The sequence below is a fragment of the Gossypium hirsutum genome, chromosome D02 (genome assembly GCF_007990345.1).
Source record: "Gossypium hirsutum isolate 1008001.06 chromosome D02, Gossypium_hirsutum_v2.1, whole genome shotgun sequence".
Lineage (NCBI taxonomy): Eukaryota > Viridiplantae > Streptophyta > Magnoliopsida > Malvales > Malvaceae > Gossypium > Gossypium hirsutum.
This window is the reverse complement of record NC_053438.1, coordinates 64722342-64738464: the sequence shown is the minus strand read 5'-3', so window position 1 is coordinate 64738464 and position 16123 is coordinate 64722342. Positions and strand designations below refer to the sequence as shown.

Sequence of the window (16123 nt, the reverse complement as noted above, 5' to 3'; positions counted from 1 at the left end):
TCTAAATTTTATTATATTTTTGAATTAATTTGGAATGAATTTGGACTATTTAAGGTCTGGGTGGAGGTATTAAAGGACACTTGAAAAGTTTCACTCAATAAAGGAATCAATTGTCACTCATCAAAAAAGCCTAGATGGTAGTGTTTTTACCCTTTAAGGGCATGAGTTTGAAGCCATCAAAGCCAAAATGATAAAATATTTCCGTGGTAGATTTAAAAGCTCCACCGAAACTTTATAAACATCTTCAGACTCTCTTTAAAGTAGAAAAACAAAAATCTAGAAATAACAACATGTTTGGTTTGGTGTATTGGCTAAGCCAATACACCCCTAATCGGTGGACCCCACCTAATCCCTCTCTATTCCCGTGTTTGGTTTAAAGTATTGGTAATACGTGTTTGGTTTAAAGTATTGGTAATACGGGTGTAATCGGTTACTTTCCTAATAGGTGAAAATCACCGATTTCTATTCCCCCATTTTGCCCAGATTAGGAACGACTTCAGCAAACCCTCCCTGTTTTACCCTCCCCGATCCCCTGTGTTCCTCTTCCGTTCCTTCAAGCTTGCTCCCCCATTTCATTTCTTTTCTTTTTGGCCGATTTGTTTTCTGTCGATTTGCTCTCTGTTTTACCCTCCCGATTGCCTTCCCTATTGTCTTCCTTCCTTCTACCTTCTGCCCATTTGCTCAAGTTTCGACTGATTTCCTTCTACCTTCTCCCTTCTTTTCTTTTTCTTTACAACTTATCTGTCACTCTTTCGATTGGCCTTCTCAACCAGTCGACACTCTTGAAAAATTAAATAAATATCTGTCAATATCGTTGTTGTCACTTTGAAAACTTGTTAAGTCTGAAGTTGGAGTTTCATTTTCTTAGCACGCTTTCTTTGATATTGCTGAATATAAATGTTTTGTGCTCTGACCAGTTACCCTGATGATCTCTTTGATCGATATTGGGAGCCATATGCAGAAAATGTTTCTGTTATAGCAAGCAATAACACTCCATCTGTTTCTGGGTTCTGAAATATACCCCCTTCAAAAATATTTGAAAGCGCACTTTCAACAGATCAGTTGGAACCCCTGGAGTTGAGATGGCCGCCTTTGTCACTTCCGAACTCAACTTACTACATTGCTTTGTATTTTGCGGATAATCGTGATTCAATGCTTTCAAGCTTAAGAGTGCTTCGCATACACATAAATGAAGTAAGGTATATTAGCAATTTGGAAGTGACTTCAGCAGGAGCTGCGGTCTTTGCAACCAGATGGCCACTTGAAGGTCAAACAAAGATTACTTTGAGTTCCGCTGCCAATTCGAATGCTAGTCCTTTAATCAATGCCGGGGAGATTTTTGATATTCTTCGCCTAGGAGGAAGAACTCATACAAGGGATGGTATGGTTGCTACTGATTTCAACTTCTGTTGTGTGAAATCAAATTGGAATTTTTTTCCTTGGTAAATGCTCGAACTGATTTAGTGGTGATTGTCTGTTACTGGTTATACTGCACTCTTTATGTCAAGAATGAACTTTTGGGTTAACAAGTGGCTACTACTGTTTGGATTCTTCACTTCTCATACTGTTTGTTTGAAAAGGATCCCAATTTCTTGTTGCAGTTATAACTTTAAACGCAATGAAAAGCAGTTTGCGGAACCCTCCACTTGATTGGAATGGTGATCCTTTCCTGCCCCTTTATTACACATGGACTGGAATTACATGTTCTGAGGGTGAACGAATTCGTGTGGTTACTTTGTGAGTAGTTAAGATGCTTTTTATTTTTGTTGTCTATGCGTCGTCTACTCTTGCTCAGACAACTTGCTTTTTGTTTGTTTTCAGGAACTTGACTAGTATGGGTCTTTCAGGATCATTGTCTTCAAGCATTGCTAATTTAACTGCACTGACTGGCATGTATGATATTAAAACTATATTTCAAGTGATGAATTTCAGAGGTAATAACATTCTAATTGAATTTCCCTTTCCCTCAACAGTTGGCTCGGTAATAACAGTTTATCAGGAACAATACCTAATCTCAGTTCTTTAAGGCTACTAGAAGTGTTGTAAGTTATTTTTATCATGTTTTTTCTCTTTTACTTAATTGGCTACCTAAGTAGTTGGTACAATGGTTCATTTAGAATTGTCTGACTACATTAATATGCTACCTTTTTTTGTTAAAGGCATTTGGAAGATAATCAGTTCAATGGAGATATTCCCTCATCACTTGGAGAAGTGAGAAGCTTGCGTGAACTGTAAATCATTCTTACACAATACAGTTTGTTTTAATGAATTTGTTTCTGATAAAGTTTTAAATAATAACAACCACTTTAGTGTGACTAATGCATTATAATCTTTAATCAGGTTAGATACTAAACTGATTCAACTCTGTTTATATTTAGGGTAAATCAGTATTAAAACAATTAAATTCCTCTTGAGGATATTGGCTAATTTGTTAGATTCAAGTTGCATGAAAAATTTGGATCAAAGATATTTTGTTATTTTACGTTTGACACTTGATCTGTCAATCAGATTCGTACTATATTGCCCCAAGTAATTCTTTTAGATTGCATCATAAAATGGTGGGAGATGAATGTGCTAGACTTAAAACATTGTGTCTTGTCATCCTTTCTTGATTCTGACCCTTGAGCTTATTATTGTTGGACCCATGTACCTGGTCTTTTGCACCATGGTTTCTTTCCTATATTAATGGAGAATAACATGACCTGAAAAATATCCTTGTTAATGGAGGCATAAATTGCATAATGTTACCCTTGGATTGACCCTTATTTTGAAATGACAAAACATTCAGCTAAATAGCTTGATTGAGTATATTGAAAAGTTTGTAAGTGTTATTTTAAGGTATATGATTTGTGCTATTTGCTTTGAAGAACACCTGAAAATATTTTAATATATTGAACTTGATTCATTTCTCAAAACACAAAGTTCTCAAAGAACTAATCTTTTTTCAAATGTTTTCTAAGTTAAAAGTCAATATTTTTCAAAGATAAAATTGTTTAGAATTTTATATTTGAGGAAAAGGATTGAATCCGTGGTGGAAATGATAATCCTTTTTCACGCAGAATGGTCCCTTTGGTTGTCAAGCCCAACGAGATTGAATCGATGGATTCTCAGATATTTTGAATTTTAAAATTGGCTTGACAAGCATAAGGGATCAATTTAACAGAATATTTCTTTTTGCTTGAGAAGCAAAAAGATTGATATTCTGTTAAGAAGGATCGATCTTTATACAAATAGAATCACCTTTTGGTTTGGCTGGAAAGCAAAAAAACTTGATACCTTAAAGGAAGGGATTGTTCCTTCATCACTTGACAGCAATCCAAGGGTTGAATTTGGAGCAAAACCAACAGTTGAGTCTTCAACATAAACAGGGCCTTCCCAACCCTGTTCACTTGAAGAGATTTCAATTGCAGGAGTCATAGATTCAATTCTTCAACCAGTCTTAAAGCTTTAAATTCTTCATCTCTTTTACTTTACCGTAATGTATTATATTATCTCTTTGTACCAAATATTTACACAAACCAACCTCTGTGAGGTAAAAAATCTATGCATATCATCTTGAGTTTGTAAATATAAGGGGACTGAACCTCTAGAGCGCACTTTTAAGATTTGGGTAAAACCAAGTATTTGAGTTGAATTTCTGAAGGTTATATCTTAACCTTGAAAAGGAAGTAATATTGAAAAACTAGTGGACTGAACTTCTTGGTGACAGAGCCAAGGTGGAGATCATAGGTGTCTTTGGAAAAGGACTAAATGTTGGTAAATCTTGAGTTTGATCTTTAATTTCATTTAGAATTGCCTATCCCTTTAGTTTTATGGAGAAACTCATTTGGTTTAAAATAGCTCGAAACTTCTAATTAACCAATTCACCCTTCTTAGTTTACCTAACTCCTTTTAGCTAAAACATGAGTTCTGTAGGACTGGCAATTAGTGTGTCCTATATATTGGCAGGAAGAGCTATCGTTTCATATGGTTTGTGGTCCTTCACTTCCTTGCTTAACATAGGTAGTTAAGGGTTTTGTTCTTAGTTGTGGCAAACCGTAAAACTTATTTGATGTTTGCTGATTTGAGTTCAATTTGCAACATAACCATGCAAAATAAAAAGCTGAAACATGTCTCTGTTCTCCAGTAGCTTTCTAATTACATCCACCTATCATTGTAATAACATATGAAAGCTTTACTATAGGTATACAATTTTGTAGATATCATGACAAATGCCATCTATGTCTACACACACATATTGTTTCCTACAAGCATTCCTTTCCATCTAGGTTGTTTTACTTAATCTTTTTTTTTTTTTTGTCTTCTAGATTCTTACAAAACAATAATCTGACTGGGCGAATACCGGATAGTCTTGTAGGAAAACCAGGACTGGACTTGAGGTAAGTATAAATTTACACTAGTCATGTCATTCTTAGCTTATAAACTTCAAGCTTTAACTCTTCTGAACTATAAAACTGCAAGATTAATCTACATTTTAATTTGTTTCAGGACTTCTGGAAATCAGTTTTTATCCCCATCACCTTCTTGAAACAGAAGCTGGATGCAGTTCGCCTGTCTGAGGATACTGTGGAAGCTGATGATCAGTTTGGTGAACTAGGTGCCCATATGCAAGGAGGATGATCTGCTTGTAATTAAGAACTAGCCATTGACATTTGTAGGTTTCAGAAAAGGCGTGTTTACATCTAACTAACTACCTTTTGTTTAAAACTCTTGAGATATTTTGGGTAGAACAGACTACTTGTTTTCCTCGATGAAAATTGTCAGCTATATGCCATCTGTTTTAAACTTAAAAGCCAGCAAAACATGGACTGGCAAATCTTACTTGTTTTGAACCGATACAGTTGAAACTAAATTTTACTTAATTTATGTAAATCTTGGCGGTCCAAGAATTCTCTTATCAACTTAAACATGAAACAAGCCAAAATAATACAATGACACGTTTAATAATCGTCTTCCTTGGCACGTATGTTTGGAACTCGGATTGAGTGTTTATGCAGATTATAATTCTCAAGTTATATTTTGATTTTAGTAAATTCATATAAGAACATTTTATTATTAAGAATTTTATGAAATTATATATCATTATTAAATTATATTTAATATTAATTATTTTAAATTGTATAAATTCATATAAGAAAATTTATTATCAAGAATTTTATGAAATTATATATTATTATTAAATTATATGTAATAATAATTATTTTAAATTATACAAATTCATATAAGATAATTTATTAGTTATAATTATTTTAAATTTTATTAAATCATATATTTTAATTAAAATATATTTAATATTAATTATTTCAAATTATCTTTTATAGTATCATATATTATGATTTGAGTAAATTCATATAAGAATATTAATTATTAAGAATTTTATTAAATTATATATTTTAATTATAATATATTTAATAATAATTATGTTAATTTATATTTTATAGTATCATATATTATGATTTGAGTAAATTCATATAAGAATATTGATTATTAAGAATTTTATTAAATTATATATTTTAATTAAAATATATTTAATAATAATTATGTTTAAATATGATTAAATTATTTATTATTGATAATAATATTATTAAAATTTAAATAACAATAACAATAATCATTTACCAAAACAAATTTATGCTAAGGGTATTCTAGTCATTTTAGTTTTTTCCATTATGCTATTACACCTCTATTGCATTCAACCAAACACAAGATTACTATTACGCCTCTATTCCATTACATTCAACCAAACAGTGGATTAGTTATTACACCTCTAATCCAATACACCTCTAATCCCAATACACCTCTAATCCAATACACCTCTAATCCAATACAGCGAACCAAACGCACTCTAAGATTTAATAAAATTCATATTATTCAAAATTCATGCTTTTTTTCTCTCAATAAAAGAACCGAATCCTCTTTAAATGAAATCAAGTAACAATATATACTCCATTCAAACTTTGATTCGTTATTTGAAGCGTCTCCCCAATAAAAATATTTTTTTTTCAAGAACTACAGCATTGTCCAATGCAACACTTTATTCTTTCCCATGTTTAGTTGGGATTGGAAGCTAAATAAAAATAACAATAAAAAAGTAGAAAGACTACTTCAGATTAGACTTAGACCAGTTTGGGCAATTGTGTTTTTCCCGTATTTAAAATATACTATATTTATATAAATTTTTCTGGTTGCTTTTATAATTTCATATTTATGATATGTTTTCTTAGGTTAAATATAAAATTGATATATAAATCTATTCAAGATTAATATTTAAGATTTTTTTGTCTCATATTGGTGCCCGAACTTTTTTTTCGTCCACTATATTCGTGCCTGATACTAGCATTGTTAATTTTTTGTTGATGTGGCAGCGATGGCCAATCGTGTGCTGCCACGTCAATAAAAAATTAACGGCGTTAGTGTCAAGTACCAATATAGTGGACGGAAAACAAGTTCGAGTACTAATTTGGGATAAAAAAAATCATGAGTACCAATATGGGAGAAGTTAACAAATTCATGTGCTAATTTTATATTTAACCCTTATATATTAATTCTTTTTCATATCATAATTACAAGTACATCAATTTTGTATAGGATAGATATACGGATTGTCCAAAATTAACTTAATAACAAATCGAATCTATTATCATTAGGCCAATGACTAGTTTGCAAGATCTTTATTTTAAGCCTTTAATTGAGTTAATGTTATTTATGAGTTGAATCTTAATTCAATTAATAAATTAACAAAATAAATTATATTATTTTAAAGATATAATTATTTTTTATCTATACTTTTCCAACATTATTTCAGCTAATTTTAATATCGATTTTTTTTAAATATATACATAAATTTATTTTCCATTCACATCATAACCTAATATTATACTTAATTTTAAATTTATAAAAGCTCAAAACCAATCTCCTTCACCCATTTCTTTATGGTTCATAAACACGCTTAGATAAACAGAGAAGAGAGCTTTTCATGATGATTTCATATCTAAATGATAGATTATCACTTGCCAATTTGCTTTTCGCTTTCTCTTTTTGCCAGTGTTTCTTTCACGCATGTCCTTTTGTAATCATCCTTGCATGATTTTCTTTATTTCCTACCTTTTTTCCTCTACCGCACGAAGAACAGAGAAAATCATAGAACTATATTTTGCCACTTTAGTCAAAACGAAGCCACACCCAATCGTTTTCATCAAATCAGTTTGCATAGATTACAAATAAGAAAAGGAACGACGATCACATCATTTCAACTTTATTTTTTAACATTCTAATAATACTATGAATAATGAAATTTACTTGGATAGTAGAAACGCCTCGGTCCGAGTTTGATCTGCATGCGGGCTGGCAGGGTCTGAATTTTCCGAAGGAATTAAGACAGATCATAATAGTTCAACTTTATTTTGTGATGGCCTGATGCCAGGACTAAGAAAAAAATTTGAGATATTAATAATTTATTTGAACATAGTTTCTTATTTATAATTAACTTATTTGTTTATAATATTCATTTAAAATAATAAAACTAAATTTAAAAGCCTTTAAAGCTTTACTAAATAATGTGTAAGAGATATAAAATAAAATTTATCAAAATAAAAAATAAAATCGAATGATTACGAATATTTCGAAAAAAAATTAGAAATACATACAGAGGAGAGAATATTTATGTATAAAAAAGCAAGAAAGGGACAAAAGAGAGCCGGAGAGATGAGAAGCCGCAAAAATTGACGAGCAGAAGCCGAAAGCATGGTAGGCCACGTCAGGATGGTGAAAATGCAATGCATTTTGTATGGTCCCCTACCTCCTCTTGAATTGAAAAGAGTCTTTGTCGTGGCATCGGGAAGAGGAGCCGCACCCTCACGTCATTTTTCACGCGGCTTACGGAATTTCCATACCAAGAACCTTCTCTCTTCCTTTTTTTTTTTTTTTTTTCGGTGTCGTTTTGTGAGTTCTTGGGCTTTGCAGGATCCTGGGTGGCTCACTAAACCTACCTTTCTTCAGCAACTAGGCCAAGGCCCACTTCGGCTTCTGCATGCGTTTTGTTTAATGGTCAATTCATCATTAAAACCGACATCTTTCAGAATAATGATTGTTATCTCGTTTACAAGTAGGGTCACAAATTTGTTCTTGTTAGTTTATGAAATTTCACTAACGATAAATTTGAGTGCATGTCCTTTATCATTCTATAATAAAAATTACGTCTTCGTTCCTTACATTTATAATGTATTTGTTTATTATTTAATTAAAATGAATCATATACCATTAATAAAATACATATAAGATTTTAACACAATAAAAATAGTTGTCACAACATAAAGATAATTTTTGACATCATATCTTATATTCAAAGTCTGAATCATCTCTTTTCTTACACCTGATGGGGGAAATGTCCAAGAATTGAAGTTGTAAACTTCATAAAATAATAATAATAATAATAATAAAACACTTGGATCTCGCTTTCTTCAGGAAAAAAGAAATTGTATTTTAGCAACTAAATTAAATATTTTATTCAAACATTTCAAATTAAATTTATCTGGACACACATCACCCCATGTTCCAAAGCATGCAAAGAACTCAAAATTCTCATGCGGGTTATATTTTTAATTATTATTTAATAATTAATGTGGACCCTCATTGAGCTGTTTTTTTTTTTTTTGAGAAAAAAAAATACTTTTCAGTTCACTTGAAGCGCTTGGCCACTTTGGTAAAGAGGAGCAAATGGGAGATTGGTACAGAATCAAGTCACCCCCATTCAAGTTGAAAAGGAGAATATTTAAGGTTGCAATAACATGAAAATAATAATAATTAAAGGTGTTATCAAGAGTAAGTAATATAATAAATTGAAAAACATTCTTAATATTCCCACTACTAAAATCCATAGAAAAGTACTTGTCGTGTAGTTTGTAATACGACGATGTGCTATTATTATAATGACATATCTTGGGCGGTTCTGATGATTTGTCTCGGACAAATTCAAATTTGCTTGATAATTACATCTCATATGTAAGAAAAATACAAATAAAATGATTAACAGGATTGAAAATGAATAAAGCGGAGAATTTCATATAGTGGATAGCCTTTGATAAAAACTAAAGGCAACATGCAGGCAGGCGCCTAATCGCACCTATCTTATACATATAGGAAGCGAAGTGACCCCCTTTGATTTTGATTGATAGAACTCCTATTCCTATTTGATTGGAAAGCATTTCACGACTTGCATCTTTTCTTTCTTTAACAGATTCAAGGAAATAATCCAAGGAGGATGGCATCATCATCCAAACCAAGCATAAGCAGAAAAGCAAACAACGTGAGGAGCATGTTCATCTGCTATAGATATCTATCTATATAGTAGCAAAGAATCGAACAACGGAGTTGGTATAAATTAAGATACAAATGTTCCCTTGATGTTTTATCATCATTACTTTACTTCTATCCTATGCTATATATATAAGTATTTTATTTTATATACAAAAGATTGAAAAAGGTAGATTCCAAGTTCAAACTTCATTAACTAGTCTTTATATGGACCCATTCAACGTACATTTGATCAAAAGCGTCCATGCCTATCCAACTTAACAAAAAGCCTTCATGGCATATTTATCCAACTCTATGATATAAAGGTCAAAAGAATATGAAACATTGATTGCCTAATTTGCTACCCATAGCTTATTGGCAAAGTCCGAAGTGGCTTCGAATTTCGTCAAGTCCCGAGGAGCTAACATAGCTGCTTCCTGCAGTCAACTACTACATATGGACATAGTTCATTGGGAACTTAATTTCTACTAGTAATTATGAGATACCTTTTTTAAATCACCATTACAATATGTACCCTTTTTTATTCATATACTACGCATTCTACATATATAGTTTGCTAGTTGCACATGTTTGTGAATATTTCCTAAAAGAATTAAGTAGAATTTGTTGCAGAATATATATATTTCTAATACCACCTTTCAAAATCACATTAGAGAATTTGTATTACTACTTAAAACTTTAATTGAGTTGATGTCATCTTTAATCGGATCTCAACTTAATTATAAAATTATCAAAAATTTAATATTTTTATAACACAAACATAATTTTGAGAGTACTTTATCTTTTTACATGTAATTTACAAAAATAAATGCACATAATGAGGTTTAAATTCAAGATCTCAATATCTTTCTTTTCACGATATTATCATTTCAATCAAAATTACATTTAATTTTCATATATTTTTTATAAATTTATTACATAATTTGTTTCACGAGTGTATCATAATTCAGTACATCTTTTAACATCTTATAAATTTAAGATATAGTTCATGTAAAATTTGAAGATATATTTGACAGCATTATAAAAGAATTCATAATCTATCAACAGTAAAATCAGGCACGCAATTACTACCGACCATTCTATGAAGGATAATATGTCAAATTTTCCAAGTCGTTAATTTTGTGCATCTGTTTATGGTCATGGACGCATGCAAACGGGTGATACGTAAATGTACTAAATTATTTGATACACTCCATAAATAGGATTAATGACAATGTTTTGTTTAGAGTGCAGTAAGAAAACAAAAAATTAATAAAATAATCTTAAGATTTGAAAGATTTAAAACTTTTGAAATATTGTTTTATCTCATTTATAAGCTATAATGATTTTTTTTCACCTCTTTTAGCCTTAAAATTTATATTTTCTTTTAAATCTCTCAAAATTTGTTAACTTTACTAAAGTTGCATACACGTGACTGTCACTTAGATAACACGCCAAGATTTAATTAATTTTAAAATTTTAAAATTATGTTTATTTTAAAATTATTTTATTTTTTAGAAATATTTTTGAATTTTTTAAATTTTTAAAAAATAATTAAATGTTCATGTGTCATCCACGTGGCAATGCCACATGTATGCAACGTTAGTAAAATTAACAAATGTTAATTTTTTTCACCTATTTTGAGATTATTTGACGAAAAAACACACATTTAAAAACTAAAAGAAGCGAAATTAAATGAAAAATTAAAATTATTTTTTCTATAAAATTGGAGAAGAAAAAAAATCATTTTACATATTTATATTTTAAATATAATCAGCTATGTTTACCTCAAGGTTTTGTTATTAAAACAAGAAAAGCTATTCCATAAACCTCCCATAATTAACTTCAATAAAAATAACTACTGAAAAATGATATATGTATCAGTACATTAAGCATTCGTTATTATGAAGCAATGAAAAATTTCACTAATATCAAATATTAACATATATATAATTATGCTATCCAATATTAACATATATATAATTATTTATACATACTAGACGTGAAAAGCGCCACCTTAGCTTAGATTAAAAGGTTTAGACAAAAGTAGTAAAGGACTTAAATTAAGTTTATTGGAGAGGAACTACTCTTCTAAGAAACTACCTTTTGAAGATTGGAACAATATTATATATTCTTCGCAGTACATTCTCCACTTGCATTATCACTAACTACTATATTTCTCACAAGAATAAGAATATATATATATTTAAATTACTTGAAACAGTGACAATAATTAAAGCAAACTGATCTTCTCTAGCTAGTTTACATCAAAAGATATCAAGAAAAACTTGGAAGCTAGTCTTTATGTCTTTCTCCTCCTTCCTTCTTCTGATGCATTAAGAAGACATTAAAATAGAAGCAAAACAAATCATAAAACTTGAAAATCATGGTGCTGAGATAGGGATATGAATCATCCTCCCACTCCCTATTCATACATGTGAATTACAGTGTATATATGTAATTCTTTTACAAAAAGTGGCACCAGTTGAAATCATGCATGCTTGTCATAAGAATTGAAGAAATCAGTAAGCACATATGTAGAGATTAAGGAGAGAGAGCAAGGGACTTGGAATGGGGGCATTCTTATTTCCTTGCTTGGTGCAAATATAGTAGAATTTTGGATGCCCTCCTGAACCTTGATGTAGAGCTTGAGAAGCTAAACTTGTCTACTCGCTTCTGGTACTAGGATCGAAGTCCTTCCCACAGTGGTGAGGATAATCAGGACCAGAGGAGCTGTCATAATTTGTTGAAAATCTTGTGAGGTCTTGGTGGTAGTATTGTGATGAGAAGGTGGATGATGCTGACATTGAAGAAAATTGAGGAGAGAAAGGCTCTTCTTGATTGAAATTGAAGAGATTGGAAGTGTAATATGAGATATCAGCATCATTACCACTTGAAAGCAGCTGTGCATATTGAAACAAGTGAGGGTATGAGTCCTGAGACCACGATGAAGGTGCAACTACAGGCGTAGGATTTTGTGCAGAATGGACCGTGCTTGAATCTCCGGGGCCAGTTAAATAGCTCACCTCCCTATTCCCTTGGACTCGTTCAGGAAAATTTAGCTTTGCCTTGGTGCCTTTGAACTTGAGAGCAGCTCTATCATATGCAAGGGCTGCATCTTCAGCTGTGTCAAAAGTGCCAAGCCACACTCGGGCTGCTTTCTTTGGATCACGAATTTCTGCTGCCCATTTGCCCCATGGCCTTTGCCTCACTCCTCTGTAATGTCTTTTCCTCGTGTTTTCTTCACATGCAAAAAGGCAATGGATGAAGACATGACATAGCATAATATACAGCACCAAGTTTTTACAAGTGTCAAAGAAGTTTACCAATCGCCTCTCATCCTTCAATATTTAGCACATACAAAATAATTCCAAAATTTAGCCAGGTTTATGATATAAGAAAAGCAAAAAGGGAAAATAACACTATTAATTTTTAGCATATAATATTTTTATATAGTTCTGCATGGTATTTTGCATGCAATCACGGCACAAACGGAAACCAGCAAAGTAGTGGGATATTAGGTAGTGCTCTATTGGAACCATATGTTAATAACATATTGTATATTGAAAGTAGTTTTATGTCGTAACTTGGTCACCAAAGTTCGTTTCCTTTTCTTAATTCCAGAGTTGTTGAAATGTTGGAGTAAATTAAAAAAGAAAAACATGCTAACAAGCAATTGCACTACTTGTGATCAATGGTTTCTCACTATACCTTTTGCAAATGCAATGAAAAAGAAGGAAAGATACATGCAATCATGACGGTTCAATATATTTTATATCACTACTTTCTCTCTTCCAATAATCAGCTAACAAGTTTATAAGTAGTAGCCAGCTAAAAGATATCTATTATTATAGTTGGTGTTTTAGCAGAAGAAACTTATAAATCGAGCTTACAACGCAGAACGTCAAGGAATTATGAAAAGAAAAAAAGGGAAAACAGGTGTGAATTGATAAAGAAACTAGAAACCCAGATTTTGTATCAGTACTAGTTACTTTAAAAGTTAGGCACAGTTTAAAAGCAAAGAATGTAAGATTGGAAATGGAATGATAAGTTCACAAGGTCAAAGAAGAAAATAAAAAGGAATGAAAGCATCCCACGTAATTGACCACGGCTTTTGTTTTTTGTTTGTTTCCTTCTTTGAAAATTTTGACAATCGGGAATACCTATGGCTTATCCAGTAGTAAACATATAGATAAGAAGAAGTTACATCTAGCTTGCTATTCGACCAGAAAACTGGAATTATCTACAATCCAATCGACATATATATTAGAAACAAAAGTTAGTAAAAGCTAGCATGAAAGAATATATATAAATATAGTGTAAACGCTACAGTACACTAATTTTTATTTTATTGGCGGAGAGAGAGAGAAACTTGTTTACGGAAAGTAGGCTTGGCCTTAGCCGCTGGATACATTGAACTTGACTAACCCTAGCGTCGAGACACCATTTATTTCCATTTTCGTCTCTTGACGAGCCTGTAGTCGCTTGCAGACTATAAGGAAAAGGAAAGGTAAAATCGGGACAGGTAGATCTCTTTCTCTCACATGTATATATAGAGAGGGGGGGCGAATTTTGAAGGACCAGAAGAAAAGAAAGGAAAACTTGAGAAAGAGATAGATCATGACTGCTACGAACAAAAACAAGTTAATATCAGAAAGACGACAGACAAAAGGAGCACAACCGGCTGAAAAATGTTGACAATCCCATCTTTAACACGTAATTCTTTTTTTTATCTGTTTGCTTTTCCGGATGCAACCCTAGTTGCTACACCTACCTTTAAATAGACAAATCTTTCACTGTAGCCATAGATGTGTATATATATACCTTGATCTTGAACTGCAGGTTCATTTTTCACTTCAGATTGTACTGATGAGGGCTTCGGTGATTGTTGGAAGCTAAGCTGTTCATCGCTTCCCATCACTTGAGTAAGAGCTGTAACCATGGCTGTCATGTCCGCGGATTCAGTCCATGAAGTTGCGGCTGCTGCAAATTCATCGGGTCCTTTGCTTTTCTCCTCCGATGTTTCGGATGGAAGCGGACGTTTTCCATGCCTTCGATCCACCGTTTTTTTTCCCAAAAAACACTGCTAATACTATGTATAGTTCGCAGATATGTAAAAAATGGTTTGCTAGATAGCTAGCTGCCTGGGGTACTAATGTATATAAATGGAGAGATGTGTGGGATTAAGACAGGAGGGGATCGACGAGTATGAGATTGAAGTGAGGGTGCAATATATTTGGGTTAAACTATATAATGGGGGAAATGGGGGAGGATATTTAGAAGAGGAAATTTTCGGGTTTTATTGGATCCGACACTGGACAGTCCTTTTGGGGCTCAAAATTACCCATATATTAACTGTGTCACTTAAATTACAAATCCACTTGTAAAAAAAAGCTAGACAAATAAAGGATTTAAATAGTGATACAAAGGAAACCAACGGGGCACATGTTTCTCACATGCACGCAATTTCTTACATTGGATACATGTAAATAAAATATATATTAACATGTGGTTGGGATTCAATTGCTTTTCATTTATTTTTATTTATTTTGTAGGAGAAAAATACAAAAAGATATTTTTCCTATCATTCAAGTATTTTTTTTATAATTATATATCGTGCTTTTTTAATACTTTATCACAAAAAGTTATTTTTAAGATTTTTTTATTTGAAGGAGGAATCTTAATATTTATGAGCATCGAGTTTGATATAAATTTCTAATTATTAATCTCTTTGAAGTTTAGAAAGAGAAAACAATTTTTGATCGAGAAGTTTGATTCTCATAATTATTGGGTTTCATTTTACTTTTTTTCTCACTTCTTTATTTTTTTTATATTTTTCATATCCGTTTTACGATTCATGTATAGAGTTCGTGATTATCCCTCTTAACAATATTACTTCTAGATTTTCTATTTTTTTTTTATGTATGCATATATAAACTTAAATGTTAAAAAAACCTCATAAGAATTAAAAAAAACAAATTAAGTCCCTAATAAAAAATTGCGCTCAATTGAACCTCTCAAATATAGTTTTCAAGGGTTAAAACTCCTACACCACTACACCTAACTTTTGCAGCGTTTATAGAAAAAACGCCACTAAAGATTATGTTTTTTAACGGCACTTAAAAAAAACGCCGCTAAAGATCATGTTCTTTAGCGGCGGTTACAAAAAAATCGCCGCTAAAGATAATATTCTTTAGCGACGCTTAAAGAAAAACGCCGCTAAAGATAATGTTCTTTAGCGGCGCTTGGTAAAAAACGCCGCTATAGATCATGTTCTTTAGCAGCGCTTTTATAAAAAATGCCACTAATTTTGGGATTTTTTTAGAATAAAATTTCTCATTTTATCAGCCCTCCTGTAACAAAAAAATAAAAAACAACCAGATCTAAACCAGCCAAAAACAATAAAATTATATAATATTTCAAATTAAACGAATAAAATAATATTATTATCAATAAATAAAAGTGAATTCATACTTTTCTTTACAAAAATGTTAAAAGTTAAAATGATAAAAAATATTTATGCAATACACTATGACGGCGGAAGTTGCGACTGCTGAAACATTTTCATCATAATCTGAAGCTGCTTTTGAAGTTTGTCGTACTTTTTGCTCTGCTCTGCTTCTCTCGATGCCGCATCTGTTTTAAGTTGTAGCTGGAGTTCTTCATATTTCTTTTGAACCTCTGCTTCTCTCGCTGCTTCTCGCGCTGCAACCTCTGCTTCTCTCGCTGCAGCCTCTGCTTCCCTCGTTGCCGCCTCTGCTTTAAGTTGTACCTGAAGTTCTTCATATTTCCTTTGAACCTCAGATGTGGTCGCTTGCATCTGAGCCATCTG

The 16123-nt window shown here is 31.8% G+C and overlaps 1 protein-coding gene, 1 long non-coding RNA gene and 1 pseudogene across 4 annotated transcripts; 2 read left to right on the top strand and 1 right to left on the bottom strand.

Moving 5' to 3' along the window:
• The first annotated feature begins 611 nt into the window (after window positions 1-611).
• On the top strand, window positions 612-4751 carry LOC107948683 (putative leucine-rich repeat receptor-like serine/threonine-protein kinase At2g14440; annotated as a pseudogene).
• A 6716-nt stretch (window positions 4752-11467) lies between these two features.
• On the bottom strand, window positions 11468-14340 carry LOC107909512 (ethylene-responsive transcription factor ERF113). Of its 3 annotated transcripts, none has more exons than XM_016837060.2 (2): window positions 14116-14340; window positions 11468-12532 (listed from the first exon to the last, which is right to left on the bottom strand). In XM_016837060.2, the coding sequence occupies exons 1-2, from the start codon at window positions 14240-14242 to the stop codon at window positions 11958-11960; spliced, it is 702 nt and encodes a 233-aa protein (XP_016692549.1). In that variant the 5' UTR covers window positions 14243-14340; the 3' UTR covers window positions 11468-11957. The 3 variants fall into 3 exon arrangements, with proteins under 3 accessions (XP_016692549.1, XP_040944938.1, XP_016692550.1); XM_041089004.1 differs by lacking the exon at window positions 14116-14340 and adding an exon at window positions 13672-13784; XM_016837061.2 differs by lacking the exon at window positions 14116-14340 and adding an exon at window positions 13003-13653.
• On the top strand, window positions 13876-14724 carry LOC121214780 (uncharacterized). Its single transcript, XR_005910523.1, has 2 exons — window positions 13876-14007; window positions 14134-14724. It is a non-coding gene; the product is annotated as an uncharacterized lncRNA (long non-coding RNA).
• The last annotated feature ends 1399 nt before the right edge of the window (window positions 14725-16123 follow it).

What these genes read in the sequence shown, in the direction of transcription:
- LOC107909512 (XM_016837060.2), bottom strand. Translation starts at nt 14,242, where the DNA reads ATGACAGCCATGGTTACAGCTCTTACTCAAGTGATGGGAAGCGATGAA. An exon ending in ACCTGCAGTTCAAGATCAAG is followed by an intron (nt 12,533 to 14,115) that starts GTATATATATAC and finishes TTGCATGTGAAG; the next exon opens with AAAACACGAGGAAAAGACAT.